The following is a 24,966-nucleotide window of genomic DNA, read 5'->3' as shown; positions in this document are numbered from 1 at the left end:
CATGAGTTGAATACTCAATAAAACATCAAAGAAAACTAACAAAATATCCCCAGATATAAACCTTAATATCCAACAAGAAGATCTGGAGGAATTAAATAGTTTTGGGAGAAAACCAACTATTTATAGAAAACCAAAGTAATCCTAATTTTGGAAGAAAATCAATTCCTTATAGAAATCCAAAGTAATCATAGTTTTGGAAGAAAACCAATTCCTTATAGAAATCCAAAAGTAATCCTAGTTTTGGAAGAAAGCCAATTCCTTATAGAAGTACAAGAGTGAATAAAATTACAACTGAAAAAAGTTTTGTCAAACGGGATTGCCAAGAATAAAAACCTAACAATTTATATATATAATTTATTTATTTTAATATAATTAAAGTAAAATATTAATGTTTGGTAACGTTTACGTTTTCAGTTTATATTTACAAAAATTTTATAAACTGGTTTTTGTTTATTTTTAGAAAAACATAAACTACAAATGCGTTTGGTAATTGACAAAATGTTTAAAAAAAATTAAAAATATAAAAAAGAGTGAGAAATAGCAAGTGGTGGCAAGTGGTGACGGTGGGTGGTGGGTAACGGGTGGTGGTGGGTGATAGCGTGGTGGTGGTGTTGGCGGTGGCAATGGCGGTGGCGGGTGGTGGGTGGTGGTGGCAGGTGGGTGGCGGATGGCGGGTGGTGGTGGTGGCGGGTAGGTGGCAGGTGGTGGTGGTTGGTGGGTGGGTAACGGTGGCGGGTGATGGGTGGTAGCAAGTGAGTGGTGACGGGTGGTGGGTGGTGGTGGCAAGTGGGTGTCGGATGGCGGGTGAGTGGTGGTAGCGGGTGGTAGGTGGTAGCGAGTGGGTGGTGGTGGTGGTGGTGGTGAGTGGTGGTGGTAGGTGGGTGGCGGATGACGGGTGGTGGTGGATGGGTAGATGACGGTAGCGGGTGGTGGGTGGTAGCGAGTGGGTGGTGGTGGTGGTGGTGGTGGATGGGTGGCAGTTGGCTGGTGGTGATGGGTGGCTAGTGGTGGCGGGTGGTAGATGGTGGTGGCAGGTGGGTAATGAGTGGTGGTGGCGGGTGGTGGTAGCGGGTGGTGGATGGTAGTGACGGGTGGTGGGTGGTGGCGAGTGGATGGCAGGTGGGTGATGGGTGGTGGTGGTGGTGGTGGCGGCGAGGGGTGGATGGTGGTGGGGAGTGGCTGGTGGCTGGTGGGTGGCTGGTGTGTGGTGTTGGCAAGTAGTGGGTGGTGGTGGGTGGTGGGTAGTGAGTGGTGGTGGCAGGTGGTGGTGGGGGGTGGGTGGTGGTGGCGGAAGACGGTGATGGAAAATGGTGGCGGGTGGTGGCTAGTGTTGGGCGATAAAAAAAAAAAAAAAACTCAAAACGGAAACACATTTTTTGAGTTTACATTTTTTGGCCAAATTTATAAACTGAGACCACTGATTTATAAATCAAAACTTTACCAAACAAGTTTTTATTTTAGTTTTTAAAATTTTTGTAAATATAAACAGAAAATTGAAAACGTAAGTGTTACCAAACGGCTATTTTCACTCATTTATTTATTATAATAAATCTTTTAACTTTCATTAATTATAAATTATTATTTATAATTTTACTAAAACGATTTATTTGTAAAGTTACAAAATTAACTTGCTTCCCGCGCTCCTCCGCTATGATATGAGTGGGAGTGGAGACGGAGGATGACAAACCTGCTCTAAACTTGTTTTGTTGCCATCCCTACTCATTGTTATCAGCTATCTTCACCAATAACCTCCTTTGGCAACCACATTCAACCACCATCTCCCTCAATTGCTAATCACATGCCATCGCCACCAACCATCTCTTACAGGCAATAAACACCTTCGACCACCACATTTTTTTGAAAATCACTTTCAACCACCACTTTATAAATTAAGACAAATATTAAAAACTAAATAATAGCTAAAAATCTCTCTATCCATAAATAAATAAACACAAACACAAACACTAAAATCCTAAATTATAAATGAAGACATAATTTAAATCACAATTATACCACTTTATAAATTTATTCAATTTGTAATAGGTTTGAACAATTTCAAACAGGAAAACGATAACTACTGTATAAAAAAAATATTGAAATATATGACAGGTATATGAAAATTGCAAGGAATTTTTTTTCATAAATCCCATGTATAGGACTCATCTACGTAAAAACTCTTACTTTTTGTTTTTCTTATAACTCATTTAATACTGTGACATGCAAAATTACATAAACATTCAAATATTTCAATCACACATGTTTTGGAGTTCGAATTGTAAACTCCTAAGTAATGATATACTAGAAAGTCAACTTTTTAAAATTTCCAAACATGAATTCATTGCTACGAATATCTTAAATCAATATTTCAGTCTCATTGCAAAATCTTATTATTGCAAATTTCACAGTGATTTTGACAAGCATCCGTTATCATCCTAGTCGAGCTATCTTACTCCAGTGGCTTCGTTTGGCAAGTTTAGTTGGGATTAAAATAGTCAGTAAACGATAAAAATAAGTTAAAAAGTCAATAACATAAGATGTCACATTCAAATCATAATTATTTTTTACTTTTTTTATCAAAAAAAGTCAAAGAAAACAATCCAAACAAATTTTTTTATTCCAAGTTAAAATAACTAGAAAATTAATTGACAAACGATGACATTGCTTTCAGAACCACATTCAACATCAAGTGTGAACATTCACATTTGAGTTAGGCAATGTAAATACAAAAGATAAATTGTAAATTTGAAATCACGGAAGTTAATAAATATTGTATTTAAAATTTTATTCTTTTAAAATTATGGAAATTAATAAATATTTTATTTTCACACTTTTTTATAATATGAAAATTTAAAAATAACGCAACAAAAAATCTAAATGAAAATTAAATTACAATGTAAATGTTCACAGTAAATATCAAATATGCAATTAAAATTCGGAAAAACATAATATATACCAAAGAATAATGTGAATGCTCACAGTAAATAACAAACATACAACTAATCTTCAAAAAATAAAACTCATATCAAAATATAATGAATGTTCACAATTTATAATTAATATACAATTACCGTTAACAAAACTAACTCATAATAATGTAAACATTTACACTGCAACATGAAAACATAAAACAAAATAATAAAAAAAAAAAGTGAAAATTGATTATTTCGATTGTTCAATGATGACAAAAAATGATTGTTCAACCAACAAGTATAGTAACAAAAACAACAAACATACAACTAATTTTCGAAAAAAATAAAATTTATACCAACATATAATGTCAATGTTCACAGTTTACAATTAATATATAACTAGCCTTAAAAAAGATAAACTCATTCCAATGTAAACATTCACACTGCAATATGAAAACACGAAATAAAATTGAAAAAAAGTAAAAAAAATTGACTATTTCAATTGTTCAATGGCAATAAAAATGCTTGCTCAACTAACAAACATAGTAACAAATAATATACAACAAATCACCAAACAATATATAAAAAATCATCAAATAGTTCATATACATATTGACGCACCTTTTTTAGAAAAATCTATGTATAATAAACTCCGGCATAATATTGGTATATAAACTACACAATATCGATGACTACACAAACCGATAGGGAGATTACGGCTTATGTATACAATGAGAAAAAAATGATTGTTCATCGTTGATTTACCATCATCTCTGTTGCGAGTCCACCGCTATCTCTATCATTAGTCTATATATACAAATAACCTTTTCTTCTAAATACTCTTCCATGATAGAAGTTTATTGTAAAATAATGGAAAGGAATATCTTTGATAAAAGTGAATCCCTCACATTGAGTGAGGCAAACAAAATAATAAGAATAACAATCTTCTATATATATATATATAATATTTTATAGGGCGCTTGGGTAAAAAGACCAATTTTCAACTTTGTTTAGTCAAAAGTCTAGGTGCTAGAATTCTTTGTCCCAAAAAACAAGCTTAAACAAAATAACCAACATGCCCCTCTCTCTCTCTCTCTCTCACATTAAACCCTAACCCTCTCTCTTTGTATTGTAGTCGCTGGAGTCACCTGAGTCGTCAAAGTCGCTGCTCGACCTCTCGATCACATTGCACCACCAGCAAACTACCACAACACCTCTTTCTCATCCTCCTTCTCCTCTGTCGTCCTCCGCCACCGAAGGCCTAAAGAAGAAGATTCAAAGCGACTCTCTGCCACCAATGTCCGATCTATCTGGCGGAGTCAGTGCTATGCTCTCATATGACGATAAACGAGGAGGCGATGGTGGCAGATCTGGATATTTCAAAGCTTGACGAAAATGGTGTCACACTAGCTTGCTCCGGCGTTGGTACAGAGCATTTCAAGGTTCTTTGTCTACTCTCGGTCGTCACCTACAGAGAAACCCTTATCTAAGACGATCATCTGACGCACCGATTTTCCCTTCATGGTTTATAGCAAACTCTGGTGAGAGAAATAAACTCCGGTGAGTAACACTCTATCTGGTGTTCGTTAACACTGAATATCTCAATCTATTCATTCTCAAACCTCAACAAAATCCTTCCTTACAGGGTCTTTAGATGTTTGCCTAGATGTAGTATAGATGCATCAGATGGGCATTTCGTAGTGTGTGCATCAACATGTGTATAATGATCCAAGTAATCCCATAATTTTGGGTTTACGGTTCAACTTGTCGTATTCATGTGATCTGTGTAACCAAGTATAGCTAGATCTGCTTCAATGAGGTCTTTGGTCATTCGGAGTTTGGCATTCAAGATGATTATAAGGCCAAATACATTTTAATTGCAAAGTAACCTAGAATACAGATCTGTTGGGCAAAAACCTAAGAATACAGATCTGTTGTTACATAAATTTTTTTTTTCTTTATTGTTGTTGTTGAACAGATAAAACAAACAGACAATTTTTTTCTTTGTTGTTGTTGTTTATCATCCCTCCCTAATGATAATTTTTTTTTCTTTGTTGAACATATATATTTTGGATTTAGTTGTTCATATGTATAAAATTGTTGTTGTTTCTTTTTTTATCTGTTTTATGTTGTTCTTTTTTAATTTGTTGGTGTGTTGTTATTTTTTTATCTATTGGTGTGTTGTTGTTGTTGTTGCCGTGGATAATTCCAACAGATAGAAAACAAGTTTGTGAAATTTCTAATAGATAGGAAAATGGACCTTCAATTTGAACAAATAGAAAAAAAAATTTAACAGATAGATATAAATTTCAATAGATAGTAAAAAAAAGTCAACACATAGAATAAAGTCAACAGGTAAATTAAGGAGTAAAATTAAAAACAAAATGTCTTTCTAGAATAACAAAATGACTTCTCACTAAATTATTTCACAAATGGTAGATCTCTTACCAATAAAAAATATCCACTAAACCTAATACCTTACATCCTACTTAAATTGGATTTATCACCAATTTTTTCAATTTTAGATATATGATAAATAAAAGATATCTAATAAATGATTTTCTCTCTCTTAGATATATGATAATATATATATATATATATATATTATATAATAAAAGTCTATAAGGATAAAATAGTTCACATAATACTTCTACTATAAGATAAAAGATCTATTGCAAATATATGGGATTAGATAGAACACAAGAATATTTTATGAATTTATTGTGTTACAAGTCCTTTAAATAAGATTTATAAATAAATTTCTCTAATGGTTAAAGTTGGAGATTTAAATAGAAAAAATAAAAAATAAATAATTACATTCGAGCAAAAACAAAGTTAAAGGGCTCACATGGAAGAATTAAAAAATGATTATATTAAAAACTAAAGTTAGAAGACTCACTACTTGTTGAATTTATTGATTTGACAATTTATTAGGATATTTAAAAAAGAAAAATTTATTGATTTGACAATTTATTAGGATATTTAAAAAAGAAAAATCTCTCTTCCATCTTTCTTTAATTACTAGTCAATTATATCTTGTACACATTATTAGGTTTAGAAAGTAAACTTTTATATTATTTTCTTATTAAATAATTTATTTTAGAGTTATTTACCTAAAAGTCCTATTTATAAATGATATGGTAGCTTAGGTTCTATCTAAGATTTTTTTGAATCAATAAGTCATATTTAATAAAACCGAGAATATTATCAGTTTTTCTTAATATTTAAAACTAAAAATAGTATCAATTTTGCGTAGTAATGTTCTAAATAATTGTTTCACTAACTAATAAAAAAAAAAACATAACATGAGATTAAACGATTTTACCTTTCTACTTGTTGATTTGATTCAACTATCAAATAAAATTGAGAATATTATCAATTTTTTCTAATTTTAAAACTGAGATTATCAGTTTTTTATTTTTAAATATATATTTTTTTAGTTTTGCACATCAATGTTCCATCATCATGTTCCTTTATAGACACAATTTTCAATTTCGTACAAAAAAATAATTTAGTTTTTTCAATTTTTTTCAAAAAGAAAAAATATATATATATATATATATATTTTAGTTTTTTCAATTTAGAAGTTGATATTTTAAAGTTTTAAAAATCAAAATAAATATCAAATCATCACATTTCTTTATAGATAATCATAAACGATAAACAATTATTGTTTAAAGGATAATTTTGATTATTAAAAATTTAATAAGACTTGAAAGTTCAAATTTTTTTAGTTATAATGGAGCATAAGTTCATAAATTTAGACATGTGTATAAATGCCCCTTTATTCTAATTCTTTTCTTTTCTTCTCCTTTTATTTTATTAAATTACTCTATAATTAATTGCTTCAACATATTCATCTTTTTTTTTTCTTCTCCTCAAAATATTTTGAAGAACTCAAAAATAAATTCAAAGAAAAAATGATTGAAAAGGAAAATCCAACAAAAAAAAGAAGAAGGAAAATTGAAGCATAAATGGGTAAAAAGTAGGGAAAATTGCAAATATATAGAATAGTGGAAAGAAAATTGTACTATAAATTGAATTTTTTTAATTTTTTTTTTTAAACGACTTGGACACACAAAGAATTACAAAAAGCACAAAAATAAATCTGCAACATGCACACACTAAGATTACACCATCATAAAAACATACTTTTTTCCCACTGCTCCTGTTTTCACTTTAGTTAAAGGTGCCTAAAAACCATTTGTCCATTTGAATAATTAAGCCAGCTATTAGTGTGCCCTTTGTTAATGTAAATTCTGTTTTGGGGTCATCTTGTATTGGGTATTGACCATGTTTTTAATTTATGCATTGCTTGGTTTGTATAGAGTTTACAACCTTTACCTACCAAAGTTATTCCTTCGGCCTGTTTTTCCATCTCTGTGTTGCTTCCTTTCTTACCTTTCTTATCCTTTACCTACATACCAAAGTTGTTTGAAATTTGCAGAGGTTATTCGACCTGTTTTTTTTATCTTTGTTTTGCTTGGTTTCATTACCTTTCCTTCTTTCAGAACAAACACCATGGACGTATTTGGGATCTTTATCTCTACATTTGTGCAAGCTACGGTTGATAAAGTGTCCTCGTTTTTAATCAACTTAGTGAGCACAGCTGACGTTGGCACTGGCATCCAGAATTTGAAGAAGGCATTAGAGGATTTAGAGACTCTGTTGGCTGATGCAGAGAGCAAACAAGTGTACGACAAGGATATCAAAAAGTGGCTAGAAGAGGTTCAACCTTTGGCTTACGATGCAGATGACTTATTGGATGATTTTGCCACTGAAGCTCTGGAAAGGAAGCTAATGGCGGAGGAGACGACGATGGGAAGAAGACCAGCTAAGTTTCCACGTCTCTCTTCTATTGTTCCATTCAATTTAAAAACTAGGTCAAAGCTAAATGAGATTACTAGTCAATTACAAGAAGTTGCAACAAAAGGAAAAGATCTTGGTTTTGATAAAAGACTTGTTGGGAGGATGTCTACAGATCTATGGCAGAGATCACAAACTACATGTTTGAAGGAGCCTCACATTCATGGCAGAGATGAAGACATGAAGCAAATTATCGAATTGCTACTTGGGGATGCACCTACTGCCAAAAAGTTTGATGTAATTCCTATTGTAGGCATGGGTGGGATCGGCAAGACTACACTAGCTCAGCACATTTACAATGACGACCGAGTGGGAAAGCATTTCAATATGAAAGCATGGGTTTGTGTTTCTGTTGACTTCGACATTCTGGGAACAACAAAGGCAATTCTCGAGTCATTCACTCACCGTCCATGTGATTTGGGCAAGTTAAATGAGGTTCAAGTCCAACTAAGAGACACACTGGCAGAAAAAAAGTTTTTGCTTGTCCTAGATGATGTGTGGCACTATGGACATGATGGGTGGAATTCACTACGATTGCCATTTGGAGCTGGAGCACCTGGAAGTAAAATCGTTGTGACAACACGAGAAGGAGGTGTCGTAAAGCAGATGGGTATGGATGAGTATCTCAATTTGAAAAACTCATCATATGATGATTGTTGGTTAATCTTTTCCCAACATGCATTTGAGAATAGAAATATCATGGAATGCTCAGAATTGGTATCAATTGGTAAGAAAATTGTTGAGAACAGGTGCAGAGGCTTACCCTTGGCAGCAAGGGCCCTTGGCAGCTTATTATGCTGTAAACAAGAAGAACATGAATGGAAAGAGATACTAAACAGCAATATATGGAATGAGGAAAGTGGCATTCTCACAGCATTGAAATTGAGCTACCTTCATCTCCCTGTCCATTTGAAGAGGTGCTTTTCCTACTGTGCAATTATCCCAAAGGACTATGAATTCATGGAGGAGGAATTAGTCTTGCTATGGATGGCTGAAGGTTTAATTGAGCAACCAAAAGGTGGAGACCAAATAGAAGATTTAGGCCGCAAGTATTTTCACGAATTGGTGTCAAGATCATTTTTTCAACCATCAAGTGGTAACAAATCGAAATTCATAATGCATGACCTCATCAATGATTTGGCTCAAGATGTCGCAGGGGACAAATGTTTTAGGTTGGAGAATAATTCGGAGTATGGCAGGCATAACAAGATTTTTGAAAAAGCTCGACATTCGTCTTATGTTGGTAGCTGTTATGATGGAATCAAAAAATTTAAAGTTTTTGATGATGCCAAATGCTTGCGAACATTCGTACAGTTTTTGCCACAACGTTTTCACTTCATAACGAGGTACTTGACGCATGATTTGTTGCCAAAGTTAAAATGCTTATGTGAGTTGCGTTTACAATGTCTTAGCGTGGATGAACTACCAGATTCCATTGGAGATCTAAAGCATTTGCGCTATCTTGATGTATCCGATTCCAGGATTACAAGGTTACCTGACGCAGTGGTAACTCTCTACAATTTACAGGTCTTGTTTTTGAAATTTTGTCATCAACTTCAGAAGTTGCCTCTAAACATGGGGAGGCTGGTGAACTTGCGCCATTTCGACATGACTGGCGTGCATATTCCATCATCAGAAGAGATGCCACTACATATAGGTAAATTAATTAATCTGCAAACATTGTCAAATTTTATGGTGGGTAAAGACTGCAGGCGTAAAATAGGAGAGTTGAAAAACCTATCACACATTCGAGGGGCAATACACATATCAAGACTAGAGAATGTCAGTGGTGTTAAGGATGCAAGGGATGCCAATTTAATGTCTAAGGAGGAGTTAAAAGAGTTATCACTAGAATGGGATGAATCACATAGTTCACAGAATGACATAGTTGAGAGGAATGTGCTTGACGTGATGAGACCTTTTAAATTGTTGGAACGACTCACCATCAGTGGGTATCGCAGTACAAAATTTCCAAACTGGGTTGGAGATGTTTCATTCTCCAAAATGGTGTTCATGCGATTAAAAGGTAGCAAATGTTGCACATCTTTGCCACCACTTGGACAACTACCCTTACTTAAAGACCTTTACATTGAAGGAATGAGTGCAATAAAGCGCCTGGGTTGTGAGTTCTATGGGCAGCAGTGTGGTGCCAAACCTTTCCGCTCTCTAGAGAGACTGAGCTTTGAGTTTATGCCAGAATGGGAGGATTGGTCTGCTTTTGAAACAGAGGGAGTTCAGCCATTCAGTCATCTCAGTGAGCTTTCCATAAAAAATTGCCCCAAACTCGTTGGAAGATTACCAAATGATCTTCCTTGTCTCAATTCCCTTAAAATTGATGGTTGTTCGCAGTTGTTGATTGATGTTTCAAGCCTCATTCAGCCATCACTTGCGTCCTTGTCAATGAATAATGTTATGCTCCCTAGACTTCCAGCACTCTTAGGGATGAAGAACGCGATTGAACTTGGTTCCCTCACCTTGGATATTGGACATGTTACAATTCTCGACTCCCTCTGCGATCCAAGCACAACTGATGAAGAGTTACTGGCTAATGAAATGTCTAAGCATTTGACTTCAATAGCTGCTTTGAGCATTTCTCATGTTGAAAAACTGGCGTTCCTACCGACATGGTTTACTCGAGATTTGATGGGACTCAAGAAATTGAACATTAGTAACTGCCAAGAACTCGTAACATTGTGGCGGAATAAGGTTAGAATACAAGTATGTCTCCCTTCCCTCTGCCATTTAAAGATTTCTCATTGCCACAAACTCGTTTGCTTGTTTGAAGAAGAGCAAGAAGAAGGAGGAGAATGTTTGAAAAAGCAGCAACATGATGGGCTGCGTTGCATGACGAGACTCGAGTATTTAACAATTGAAAAGTGTGGAAGGCTGAAGAAACTGCCAAAAGATCTGCACACATACACATCTCTTGGGGTGCTTAGAATCGACTGTTGTGCAAGTCTCATCTCTTTTCCAATGAAAGGTTTGCCATCTATGCTGAGAGAACTTAGAGTTTCAAATTGTGATGCTTTGGAGTCCCTACCCGAGTTGATGACACTCAATAATCTGCTAGAGTTGCGGGTTTCTGAATGTGCATCACTCACATATTTATTGTCAAGAGGTGGGCTACCATCCACACTAAAACTACTTCGGATTCAGTTTTGTAAAAATCTGGAGTCACTTTTTGCAGAGGAAGGGATCAAAATTGAGTGTCCATCTCTTGAAAATATTGAAATTAGCAATTGCAGCAGTCTCAAATCTTTACCAGAAGCCAATAATCTCAGGAATCTCAGTGAATTGGAGATATTCTGTTGTTCTAATCTGGAGCCCCTGTCACTTGCTGGCGGTGATGAGAACAACATCAACCAACTCACTTCGCTTCAAAAGCTGTTGCTACTTCATTGCAGAGCAGGAATGGTCTCCTACTTTGTCAAGGAAGGGAGTTTCCCCACCAACATCACTTCACTTGAAATCGGGGATTTCGTCGGTCAACTTCCAGTTCCGCCTCCATCTCCATTAGAGCGGGGTTTGCACAAACTCTCTTCTCTTACAACACTCGCACTTGTAGGCTTAGATTGGCCGTGGGGAGAGACGGTGTCCTTTCCAGAAGAAGAGATGTTCCTGCCCACCTCTCTCATCAATTTGAACATTAGAAGCTTCCGAAATCTGGAAAGACTCTCTTATGAAGAGTTACAAAACCTCACCTCTCTCCAAACACTTGAAATCTGCAGTTGCCCTAGGCTCGCGTCCTTTCCAAAGGAAGGGTTGCCTCCCTCTCTTTTGCATCTACTGATCTATAAGTGCCCTGAGCTTGCGACTTTTCCAGAACTAGGCTTCCCTCCCTCGCTTTTGTCACTCATGATCTGGGGATGTAATCCAATACTGAAACAGAAGTGTGAAAAGGGGAAAGAATATTGGCCCATCATCCAATACATTCCTCGAGTATATTTACAAGTAGAATAAGCAACCAACTGCAAGGTACAAACAAACAAACACAATCTTTGGTACCATTTTTATTTATTTATTTTTATTTTTTTTTCATTATCAATATAATCTCAGATTTTTATCACAACTGAGAGTTTACTATCTACTTCTTTTGAATAGTAAGGGAGTTATAGTTTGTTGTGAATGTTGAAATTACTAATACATTACTGATTAATTATTATTAAAAACACTGCTCTGTTTTTCAACTCATTCTTTGTCTTTTCCTTTTAAATATTTCATTCTCTCTTAATTTTCATTCTCATTTGTTATTTTATCTTGTATTATTCATAGGTGCTAATGGAAAAAGTGCCCTATTCATTTTGAAAAGAGTTTGGTTATGACTTTTGAAAAGATGTTTGAATTGTGTGGTGTGAGTTTTAAAAATAGTTTTTGAATTGAGTTTTGAATTTTGTGTTTAGTTATGAGTTTTGAAATTTTTTGATTAGAATCACAATTCCAAAAGTAAACCAAATGTAACCTATTTTTCTATAAAATGTTTTCTCTAGAAAATGATCGCCTATGTTTGATTGCAACTTGAAACTAATGTACTAGTGGTTGTATTAGTTGTGGTGTCGGTTGTAGTAGGGGTGGTGGTGGCGGCAGCGGTGGTGGTGACAATGTGGTGGTGTTGGTAAGACTTCAGACCAAAAAATGTTTTACAGCCCGGGAAAAAAATTTCACCTTCAAAAGTGTAAAGCATTTTTCACTCAAAAAGGCTTGTTTTTTTATTGACCACGGAAAACATTTTCCATTTAACTTTCATTTTCTATCATACTAACCGCTAGAAAATGTAACAAACATTTTTCCAAAAAATATTTTCCGCCAAAACAAACAGAGCATGAGAGATGAATTTTTTCTAGGTTTAGCAAATATTCTGTCAAAGGGGTGGCTATTGATGACTGTTTGGTTTCAAGTTTTTGTGTCAAGTTTGTTCCCCTGTTTTTACTCACCCTGAGCTGAATTCATGCATAATCCACTGCCATTCTTCTAAAATAAAGATTCTCTTAATTCATCCATGTTTAAGTAAACAATAGAATCCTTGCACTTCTGTTCTACAAGTACCTGAATGGAAGGAAAATTTTTACTTCTGCACCATGTTTCAATTATATTTCGAGTTTGCATTTTTGTTAGGGCCTTAAGAGAATTTTATTTTACTGTTGTGCATTTAACATGCATTCCATCTCATTTTGAAAAAATATGCATGTACAAGCTTTGAACTTTATAAATCTGGTTTTTTGAAGTCTATTGCAAAGTATAACATCAATTTTTGATACTCTTCATGATAGTGACTCACTCAAACATAATTCTTCTATTGTTACCATCATTGTAATTTTGAGTTGTTTCAAGGTCTGACTTTAGTAAATTTGAAATTTACTAATGATAAGCTTATGCATAAATTTTGACAATCTATAAAGATGTGGAGCTCATCAATCATCCAAAATCTTAGTCACTATGTTCATGGTCTTCCATGCTCACCTATGGATGACAATCAAAATCTACTCTGTAGGTTCTGAAGGTTCCCTTTTACTTTAGGAATACATTAGTTCTCTAATTCATCCTTGTCACCAACTCACGCAAAAATATTTTTTTTTCCAGGTTCTTCATTCACAATCCAAGCTAGATGGTGCCTTTTCTCTTGATCTTTCATTTTTCCTATACTGCTGCTTCGATTCTAGGTAATTGGTAGACAAAATTTCCTTTGTCTTTAATTTCATTATGTTATCTATTTGTAGTCCATACTGTGGCTTCCAGATTCATTTCAATAGAATTAGAATTATGTATTCCACTTTTGCAATTTTTTGGACTTAGGTGGGACATGAAAATTTGGTGTGTCCCATTTATGCAGAACATATAGCAATGCCAGAGACAGCATAATGTATCATATCCATGGCAGCATGGAATATATTTTGGGAAAATTAATCTATTACATCAACAATTGAAATGTTGACATATGATGTATTAGCTAGCTACATAATGTTTCCAATGGCTACAAAATAAATGGTTCAGTAATTTGTATTAGTTCGAGTTATTTGTTCTTTTTTTAAATTGCCAAGACAAGAGCTAATGAGTGGTTCCATTTCACTTGGAATGTTGATATTGTTTTTCATCTACTTCATGAGTACGTTCGCCTACTCCAACAAATACAAACACACCTCCATGAGCATCGACACTATTTTTAACCCTAAAGAGGACAACTTCCTTAGTCTGTTACAAACCTGCAGTTGCAGCTTGTAAAACTGTAATTTTCTGTATTTTTTCAATGTTTTGTTGAAAATTTAAATAGAAAAATGTACTGACTATTGTCATTACATTTTTGTTCTGATGGCTTTGTTGTTGTGGAAACAAACTTTAGGATGCATGCATGCTTATCATCTAAACTGCATTGCGAGTTTTTGCTCCTCTTTTCAAGGTATGCCAGAAATTTGCTTGATAAGTACGTTGGATGCTCTATTCTAAAATAAGGCTTTATCTAGTAATGTAGAAAACTCTCATAGGTGATAAAGGATTAAGAGACAGAAAAAAAAAATGATAAAGGATTAAGAGACAGGAAAACAAAATGATAAAGGAGTAAGAGATATTTCAAGATAATTGAGAAGAAGTCCTTTCCATAATTGAAAAAAACCTCCCTCCAACACAATCTTAGGCAAGACTTTTGATCATTTAAATTTCCAGACCTTTGAAAAAAATCACTTTGTGTTCTTAAGCCTTTCTCCTTGCATGTTATTCTGCATTTGACAGTTAGTAAGCCATCTAGTCTGGTCAAAATCCATGTGGGGAATCCATAGTTACTTTACCACTCCAAAAATGGCAATATGGAAGAATCAGTCATTTCATCTTTTACTTGATAGAGTAGCTAAGACTTTACAATAATAGTTAATAAAATGATGAAGTTTGGTCCGTTTTCCTTTATGTGAGTTTGAGTTTGGTTGCTAATTTCAATTTATTTGTTATTAAGAAAATTTGCTTGCCATCTCATCTGTACTACAATTGTGTTCATGTATATTACTTTGAACCTCTTATCAACTTATGGTTTTGTTTCCTTATCTTGCAGGTAGCTTTTGAGGATACTTGAGACTCTCCACAACAATATTGAGGTTTGTTATAGGAAAACTATTTAAAAAAAAAAAAATTGGTAGTGCAGGCTAAAATACCCATGCACATTTGAGAGTTCCCTCGTCGTCAAAGGCAATAGATTCTGTGTGCAATCTGCAAGAAAGGATTTGAAGTGATCTGAATGCCTAGTGTGTGATGATTTGGAAAGTTAGACGGATTCCATGTTGATGCCAAAGTTTGCTCCCTTATTGATGAAAGCACTGATGTCTGGAATGCAATGAAGCTCTCATCACATAATGCTTTTTGGATTTTGAAGCTGAGTTGATATGTAAAATCCCTTTTTTCCCCAAGGCTTGCTGATGACAAATTGGTTTGGCACTTTACTAGAAATGGCCTTCTATTTTCTATTAATCGATATATCATTTGGAGATGGATTTGCAAAGAAGACAAACAGGGGTCAGTTCTTCAGATGGGGCGAGTTTTGAAAGGGCATTTTGGAAGGAGATTTGGCTGCTGAAAGTTCTGAATAAAATGAAAATCTTTGGATGGAAAATATGTTCGAATATCCTTCTTGTTTAGTGAAACTTGAGTAGGTGCAAAGTAATTCAATTTGATGACTGTTATTGTACATTAGTGCTATTTTTGGTGGTTTGAGTTAGCTTACAATGTGATTGACAATGTTAGCATTGTAGTCATTCACTTCCGCACCCAACAAAATTTGTGGATCAATGCAATTCTGGGCCCTTTTTAAGTCTCTTGACACAACACATCTTCATTTGTAGAATTTAACTTTCACATGGTATTCACTTTTCAAGAGCATTCTTGAGAGAGAGTATGTTTTGTTACTTGCTCATATAAAGGATGTAAAGCACAATTACTTGAACAAAGTCCTGATCCTGTATTCAATTTAGTTGATGTTTTGAAGCAAAATGCTAGTTTGGCACTTGGAACATAATACCTGCCCAAAAAAAGTAAAAAAAAATAAAAAATCGTATTGAGTTGAGTATAAAATTTGTCTAAAGGAAAAAGACGAAATATATATGTGGACATACATAATATATCTATACCACATGTGTGTGTGTGTGTGTGTGTATGTATATTCAAAGCCTTAATCTCATTTATCTGTTATAATTTCTTCCTATTATTGTCATAATGGCTGATAGTATTATTCCTCATTCTATGGCTGTCAACTTTAATCTTATTCTAGCATTGTAGTTGTGGAATGATTATTTTGCAACATTCGGATTAATACAATGCTGAAGGGCCTCTTGTTGTTTTATGGTTATATGGAGAGTTAAAACACGTGGATCTAATTTAGTTTCTAATTTGCTTCTAATGACTCTCAAACTGAAGTTAGAGTAGTGTTTTTTGTTCACTTTTCTAAGTACAAACTCAAGTCTTTTAATTTTAAACTCATTCTCAACACTCAGAGAACTTGATACTTGATGAATTTTGAAAAATCTCCTTGATATATCCATGCTTCATCCAAAAATTGAAGAATTTGAAAAGTTTTCTCAATTTAATTTTGGGCATGTAAATTAGGACAATGATATTTAAAAACTTGAATCCATTGGGTACTATTAACTAATACTCTATCTAACTTGCTGGGTTGTTCTTTTTTCTTGTTTTTAAGTCCAAGTGAACCGTTGAACTCATGTATTGCAGCTCATCAAGATTGCTATTTCCAGTGTCTCACTTTGAAACTTTTAAGGCTGTGTTTAGATTAAGAATTTTGGAATTATGGAGGGGGAGAAAAATAGATAGGGAAGTGAAAAATTTTAGCTTCTATTTCATGAATTTTTTCCCTTCTTTTTTTCTTTCCTTCCACAAATCCCCCGCAAATCCTTGATCCAAATGCACTTTAAGAATATCCTCTTCCCAAGTGAGGCAGGAATCATGTCCTGTCGTGTCGTCACGGGTTCGTGTCCCAAACACCCAACACTAGCATGATCCATTTAATTAAACGTGTCAAATATCAAGACACGGACCTAACCTACTTGTGATTATATCAATCCGAACATGACAACGCTAACATGGTTAGCATTAGAATTTATTTTAGATTATAAGCAGTTTGTGCAGCCTAAATCCAACAAACTTGTTTCAAATCACATATAAGGGTAACTTATTTAAATATTAACACCAACAACATAATATATAGAATAAAATACATTAAAGTGTGAATAACTTAAAGTAATTGCACTTATATGGAGATGCAAGTCGGAGCAATGTGAGAGGTGTATCCCATGCCACATATTCCATGTGCAGCTTGTTACTCTTGTGTCACTTTCATTGATTTTGTATGTTGGTAAGGTGAGTGTGGGGGGAGCCATCGCATTTGTCTTGATTTATGCTTTTTATTCATTTGTTGTTGTTGCGAATGAGATTTTGAGGAAGCATGTTCGGAGGTTGAAATTGGATGTTGTTACACTGTTGCTTCCTGTTAAAGGAAGTGTGTTCTCTCAAGGGAACCAAGAGGATGACTCTATCTATAGTACTTTGCTTGACATGGACACAAAAAGTGATACAATCATATCCCATAGTGCATTGCCTCAGTAGATATGGGCGTCAAATGTCGCAATATATTCAAATCAGTCAACTAAGGTGTCTAACAATGAGAGGCATGTGTGGGGCTGGATTGATGATGGCATAGAAACTGAGCACTCGTCATTCTCCTATTCTAAACTATGTTTGACAATGGAGTTGTTTTTAACAGCGCCACGCCGGTTGACAATTCCTCTAGTTAAGGAATCTTGGTCAAAAGTCTCTACATTGTAGGCAGTGCTTCACTTGCTCCCATTCTTCTGGCATTTCTTTGGAGTACTCAAGACTGTGGACTCTAAAAGCAGAAAGGTTGCTTATATGCTTGGTGTTTCCATTGCTTGTGCATTTGGTGTTCTTGCATTTCGATACACTAGATCACATCGTCCACCTCAAAAGTTTTTACTTCCATTGGTTTTGGGTGGATTTTTTATGAGTATCGTTTGGTTCTACATGATTGCAAACAAGCTTGTTGCTCTATTGGTAGGATTGGGTGTAATTCTAGGGGTTGTTAATCCATCAATCCTGGGATTAAATTTATTGGCATGGGCAACTCGATGGGTGATTTAATGTCAAATGTTGCATTGGCAATGAATGATGGGGATGGTGTGCAGATTGCCTTGTCTGGACGCTATGCCAATATGATGTTCAACACACTTATTGGTTTGGAGATCTCAATGCTGCTTAGAGCCTGGTCAGAGAAACATTTTTTTGGATAGGTAGGTCAGAGAAACCTAGCTTGTACATTGTTCCACAAGACAGAAGCCTCTTCTATACTATGGAAAATCTCATCTCAGGACCTATTTGGGCACTTGTTGTTTTACCAAGATATGATATGCGTCCTACCAGGAGGCTTGGAGTAGGCCTCATTGCCCTCTACCTGATATTTCTCTCTGTTGGGGTAATCACTTCCACAAGAATCATATCATTGGCTAGTCTAAGTTGACATTTGATGTAGCGAATATTAAGGAAGAGCAGTGTGGGTGCACTATCTCACATCGCTCTGTGAGAGATCACAACTCCACTACATAAGTGGACTAACTCCCTCAGACGAGTATGAGGCCTTTCAAAACCGTGAGGGGCTTTGCCTAACTCCAAAACGGACAATATCGTGCTAGTCGAGGAGGGTTAGCTGCTTCATTTGGCGCTGTCTGTGGGAATTTCCTGCTCAGGCAGCTAGTCCACTGGGGAGTTATGTGGGTGCACTTACCCACATCGCTCTGTGAGAGATCACAGCTCCACTACATAAGTGGACTAACTCCCTTAGACTATTATAAGGCCTTTTAAAGCCATGACGGGTTAGTTGCTGGTTTTCGCCTGACTCAAAAGCGGACAATATCCTGAATTACTTAAAATATTTAAAAAGTTCACTAAAAAATGAAAAATAAAAAAACTCAAAAACTATTTTTAACAATTGTAAGTGTGATTTAAACTTCTCAAAACAATAGATCATGAATTTATATTTGATGGGGGTCTCTTAACTTTTTAATGAGATTAGTTTATATCAAACAAAATATTGATAACATAAATATTTTTGATTTTTTTATTTTTGATAGTTTGATGGGTTACTTGGACCCCATTGGTTACTATGTGGAGTCACCCCTAAACAAAATACATCTCCACTACTTAGCGGCGATGGTGGACATTGACCACATTGACAACTACGATTGGGGTGGCGCTGTTCTAGTCACCCTTTATAGATACACTAGTGTTGTCATGCGTAGTTGAGAGATGACCATCGAAGGGCATTAGAAATGATGGAAGGTACAATTTACTGTTTTATGTCATTTCTACATTGCACGTGTCATTTATGCATTTATTCTGAAAATTTTGCCTGATCTTGTACTAATCAACTCTCTGAATTGTAGATCTAGAGCTTTGAGTATTTTAGGAGATGGACTAGCATGTCGTCCCGACAATACTTCTGTTAGCATTGCCGCCAGGCCCCACGGTTGTCGAGCTTTTACAAGTTTAGATAGTATTTTGACATAGTGACCCCCGATCAAGTAATTGGCTTAATCCCTCTTCAATCATGTACTCTGTTGCTCTCATTCATTATGCTGTGAGATTTCTAAACTTCATACTTGTCTTGTTTGTGACTTGGTCGTTGTGGGCAAGTGTGGCATCGGATATCGTGATGTGCTTCATAGCAGTGCTCGCCATCACTCTGGTGAGTTGGAAAGGATTTTGCTAAAGAACCCCTTCTGTCGAGTTCGGTATTTCAGCAAGCAGAGATGCTGCTAGTCTATGGGGATGGCCACCCCCAGAGTGCCTGTCATGGTACCAGATTACATGCGGACTACTGACACCTTCATTGCAGAGGACATCATACCAACCATAGAGGGCACCAATGTAGAGATCTTTTATGATATGGCATCTAATTCCTTCATGACCACGACTTCCTTACTAAGTGAAGGCAGAGAAGCATATATGGCACAGTACAATCCATCTGTCCTTAATATTGTGATCAATTCATCGTGCATGCACCTTGTGTGAGACAAGAGTGTGTGTTAGTGTGTGACTACTTCCCATTTTTTTATGAAAAATACTAGGAATCCACCCTTACAAACCTCGAATTTACCTCGAATGTGTTTGTGTAGTGGAAATTGAATTGATGAAGTATGAGGTCTACATATGAATTGAATCTAAGCCATTGATTTTTTTTTTTTTTTTTTTGGTAAATTCTAAGTAGGAAAGGGTGAGTTTGTAGTATTGTTGCTTTTTATATAGGAGGCAGAGTTACTATTTCATCCGACCAGTTGTTTTATTTATTTATTTATTTTTTTCCATAATTCCATTTTTACAAGCTTTTATTTTCAAAACCATAACGTTATAAATTTTAACCAATTGAGATTTTACAATGTTAACGTTAGCTTAGACAATAAAATTCAACCACCACCATCACTAACCATCACAATAATCATAACACATTTTAATTATTATATCAAGTTTCTTATAATTTGAAATATAAAAATCAAATAAACAAATCCTAAAATTGATTAAAAAATCAATTTGTTCCAAAAAATTATAAAATCAATCAAGATTTTTGAAGCAAATCGATTTCTTAGGAACCTCCTGAATTAATTTATGTATATTGCACAAACATATCACTCCCTACATTAAAGACTCCAACATGAAACCCATACTTTGATGTGCATACCATGCCTTTTTGGTGATTATAAGTTAGTTTTTTTTTTCTTTTTTTTTTTTAAGAAGCAAAGAAATAGATATATTTTAGCTTGAGTAGCCATTTACTTGTCTAGATAGTACATGAGTCCAAATTAACTTTAGAAGTAAAAAAAAAATCAAAATCCTTATTAATTAGCTTAATATCATTAATAATAGCCGTAATGCTCCAATCAGGAATGCCTTGCCATTGCAAAGTAGATACCAAAACTTGACTATCTGTGAAAATGGAGCTGCTTAACAGATACTGGCCTATAGCCCAATGAATAGCTTACCAACACGCTTTAACTTCGGCCAGCAATGGAGAAGGAAGCTGCATCCTAGAAGCATAATCTTGAACACATAATTGATCTACATTGAAAACACATGCCACGCCCGGACTTTGATCAGCTGCCCGCCACGGACCATCTATGACAAAAGTCCACACCTAGTAAACTGTCACATTAGAGAGAGAATTTGAAGCATACATATATCATCATTATTACAAACATTTGCAGTAGATGTTAAGGTATTAAAGCCTACTCTAAACAGGGGGATGATCTTCAAGTAACATTAGAGGTAAGCTCTTGAGTAAGAAGATTTGCTTGTACTTGTGTCATACTCATCCCTTTAAACACATAACTATTTCTCTAACGCCAAACGGTCCAAAGAATAGCAATGGATTGAACAATAATTTCATGATTCCAAACCTTCTTAATCTATTGTTTGAACCAGTCCCAAAAGAACATGGGATTTCCTCTAGAAAAATAAGGCCTAATGAAGAAGCTTGCCAAACCCGTTGAGAATACTGGCATTCAAAGAAACAGTGTTCCACAATCTTGATCCCTTTATCACATCGTGGACAACTAGGCTCAGTGGAAACTCATCTCCCATATAACACCCATCGGACTGAAAAGATAAAATAAAGACACTTCTATAAGAAGAGTGTCCACTTAGGTAGTCTAAGATTCTACAATCGCTTCCAAATGGTATTATTAGAATGGTGATGTGTACCCCTACGGCTTGAGCTTGCTGCATATAAATAACCCGCCTTAATGGTGTATTGGCCAGATTTAGTAAAGCCCCAAATAATTTGATCTCATGGAGGCACCACCGGTAAATGAATACCCCTAATATAATCTATGCAGCCTAGTGGAAAGAATACTCGTAAAAGATCGATCCTCCAAGCATGATTTTGAGTATCAATGAAATGAGATAGATTCAAGCATGTTAAAGAACTGCGAACAGTTGGAATCCATTGATCCTCCAAAGAGGATTAATTAACTTACCATCCCCTACCAAACATGGACTTGAGAACTATGCTTAAAATAATTAGTTTTTGATGAATTAAGTTTTTTTAAATTTGAAAAATAATAGCCAGTAGTTCAAAGGGGAAATATCATTTTAACATCAGTACAAAAAATATTTGTGAAAAAAATCTTTAGAAAATGCATTAAATACCAAAAACACACACACACACACACACACACAAAAAACCGAGAATTCAGTAAAATTTTAATATTCTTGTGTATTTATTGATTTTTAAAAATATTTTTGTACAAATATTTTACTTTTTGGATACATCTAAGTAAGGTGCATCTAAAAAATTAAAAAGATTGCTTAAAATTTTAAAAAATATTCACTAAAAACAAAAACAAAAAAAACGAAAAATAAAAAACTCAATTTTTAGAAAATTAATAGAGAAAATTGAAACCAAACATAGTGTGCTAAAAATGCAGGGTAGAATATCAGCTTCCAAATCTTTTTGTAACTGGAATTACAAAGAAACCTTGTATAATGCTTTCAAAGAAAACATGCAAGTATCGATGCCTAGTTGTCTGTAACATCATGTTATCTTTTTTGAGACATTTTAAGAAATTATTTCATCTTTTAACAGAAGCTAAGACTTTACAGTAATAGCTAATGAAATCATAAACTTCGGTCCTCTACTTGTGTTTTTCTTTAAAAGAGCTTGAACTTGTTTGCTAATTTTATTTTATTTGTTATTAACCAAATTCTCTTGCCTTTTTTGGATGTTTTGTCATAGGAAACAACTATGCCAGACTCTCTTGCATGCAGCCTTGGTTGCTTTGAAAAGTTAGTAGGTATGTTTTATTTGAAGGGTATTGAAACAGGGAAGGGTATGTTTTATTTGTTTCGTTTTCTTCTTTTGATAAATAGTTTTCTTTTGTTTCCTTTTTTTATTTGGGTGGTTTTTGTTTTTTTTGTTTTCTTGGTATGTATATTTGTGTGTGTGTGGATGGGTGTGAGGTGGGAGTTGTTGATAATAAGCAGAGTTTTTCAAGTTATAATTAATGGTGAAATCTTGCTTCTGCTTTTTTTTGTTGATCAACGTGAAATCTTGCTTTCTTTCAAAGCCCTTAATGGGATGCTCTAAGCTGCCGGAATGTGGATGACTTGGATGGTTATGTAGGACTAACTTTATGACTTATATGTAATATGTGGATATTGCTGCTCATATACCAATCTATGTGTGTTCCACCAAATATATTTTTACATTTTCTATGTTCTCTTAGGTGTAGAACTGAAGCATACAATCCCACCCCTATTTTTGTTCTTATATAAAGCTAGCCATAATTTTTTTGTTACCTACAGAGGCCAATAATACAAAAAAGAAATTTGCTTGTTTTTTTGTTCTATAAGAATATAATTTGCTTCTTCAAAATTTGAACCATTGTATTTGCAAATAATTTATTTATTTTTCAATAGAAAGCACATCCTTGTGTTGTAGAAAGAATGCCCTCTGTACCAGAAAATGTATATGATCATTTGCAAATGAAAATATTGCTGATTCTATTAAAGTTCAATATTTAGTACATGTCAGCTCCCAGTGAAAAGTGAATTAGTTATGTTTTTGTGACTCATCAAGTTCTTGAAGACATATCCTATTTTTCAAATTATTAACATTTACGAAGTGATTTATATCTTAATCTGTTTGACAATGATCTGAAATTCAATTTTCTTTAACATATTAGGTTGTGGATAAGGTTGGGATGACACCATCTTATGTTTATGATGAGTTCCCTTCTGGCATAGGAAGTTTTTGCAGATGCTTGCAACTTTGCTTGAGAAAAGATGGTAGTGAAGGCAGAGACACTCATGAAGGGATTTGAATACTTGAAAAAACATACCTTTTCCCATTAGAGGACGCAAACTACCAGAAATGAACGAGGAAACAAGAAAAAAAGAGAAGAAGAAAGGGACGAAGTAGAGATGTGAGAAAATGTACAAAGTTGTTTTTTGGCTGTTCAAAATGCTGCCTTTCGCTTTTGTTTTTTTTCTGTAATTTTATTCACATACTTGTGAGCTTCACCACTGGTCTTCCACTTCAAATTGTGAAGTACCAATTGGCACCCATGATCTCAGGAGAGCATAAATTACTGTGAACCTTGGTTTGTCATGCTTCTCTACTTGTTTTGAGGTGATCAAATATATAAAAGAGTGTTCCATTTCAATTCTTTTTCCAATAAAATTTGGGTGCTTCCATCTAATTGTTTTCCACTTGAATCTTCATACAATCCAAAATGACACAATGATATTAAATTTCCTGAATTTTACCCTGCCCATATTTTCTATCATTTTGTGTCTTGTTGGAGTATTGAAGTATTTGTGTCATTTTGGACCAAATTGATACGAATTTAAAAATTAAAGGACAAAATTGGCATAAGAGGCACTGCTAATGTAAACCCCCTACCCACCCACCCCCCCCAAAAAAGAACTAATGACATATATAGCATTATTTTCCATTCAACAACTGCATAGTAGGTTTTTTAATATTTTTTTCACCTCTTATTTTGAACAAGTAAATTGTAAGTTAGAAAAGACTTTACAAGTTCGCACAATGCTATAAATGGGTTAGCACATATTCTGGTTATGTGCAAAGAACAGCACATTTGTCAGCCTCACAAGTAAATTGTAAATCAGAAAAAACTTGTATAGGTTCTCTCCTCTGTCTTTGGTTTCCTCCTCACAAGTTAGATTTGATCTTTCCTTTTTTTTTTGTTTGTTTTCTTTAGTGGATTCATGTTGTGCTTCTTTGCCTCACTTTCCTTCAGTAGGGGTTGGTATGTTAAGATTAATTGTTTGGGCAGTTGAAAGGCAGTAAGGATATTCATGTTGATTTAGCTCCATGGATGATGTATGACAGCTACTTCCTAGCTAAGTTATTTTAGCTTTGCAGCTTTACTATGGCAAACAATAGTTTCTTCTCTCAAGCTAAACTCCATCTGGTTTTGCGGCTTCATCTAGAATTCAATCAGCTAGCTCCTCTATTTCTGAAATGTTCAGTCTTTTTGCTATTCTTCTAGTTGTAGCCTTTGTAGCTCGTGTTTTTCAAGTTTTTGTTCTAAGCTCTATTTTCCTGTTTTGTTTGTCATGTTTAATCTAGTATGGTCTGGTTAAACTCTTGTACTTTGTCTCTTTTATCAATGAG

At 34.7% G+C, this 24,966-nt stretch overlaps 1 protein-coding gene and 1 pseudogene across 3 annotated transcripts; both read left to right on the top strand.

Annotated features, from left to right (window-relative positions):
* The first annotated feature begins 3,923 nt into the window (after positions 1-3,923).
* LOC145820246 (putative disease resistance RPP13-like protein 1) lies at positions 3,924-15,577 on the top strand. 3 transcript variants are annotated; one of them, XM_082915336.1, is made up of 5 exons: positions 3,924-4,469; positions 7,421-11,750; positions 13,353-13,432; positions 14,110-14,166; positions 14,809-15,577. In XM_082915336.1, the coding sequence occupies exon 2, from the start codon at positions 7,431-7,433 to the stop codon at positions 11,733-11,735; it is 4,305 nt and encodes a 1,434-aa protein (XP_082771462.1). In that variant the 5' UTR covers positions 3,924-4,469; positions 7,421-7,430; the 3' UTR covers positions 11,736-11,750; positions 13,353-13,432; positions 14,110-14,166; positions 14,809-15,577. The 3 variants fall into 3 exon arrangements, 2 of the variants coding, with proteins under 2 accessions (XP_082771462.1, XP_082771461.1); XM_082915335.1 differs by lacking the exon at positions 14,110-14,166; XR_014361442.1 differs by lacking the exons at positions 7,421-11,750; positions 14,110-14,166 and having other exon boundaries at positions 3,936-4,469.
* A 385-nt stretch (positions 15,578-15,962) lies between these two features.
* LOC145816763 (cation/calcium exchanger 4-like) lies at positions 15,963-23,647 on the top strand (annotated as a pseudogene).
* The last annotated feature ends 1,319 nt before the right edge of the window (positions 23,648-24,966 follow it).

This window comes from Camellia sinensis, chromosome 2 (genome assembly GCF_055761805.1).
Source record: "Camellia sinensis isolate YWXY chromosome 2, ASM5576180v1, whole genome shotgun sequence".
Lineage (NCBI taxonomy): Eukaryota > Viridiplantae > Streptophyta > Magnoliopsida > Ericales > Theaceae > Camellia > Camellia sinensis.
Note: the sequence above shows the minus strand (reverse complement) of the source record. Positions and strands in the feature narration are given on the sequence as shown.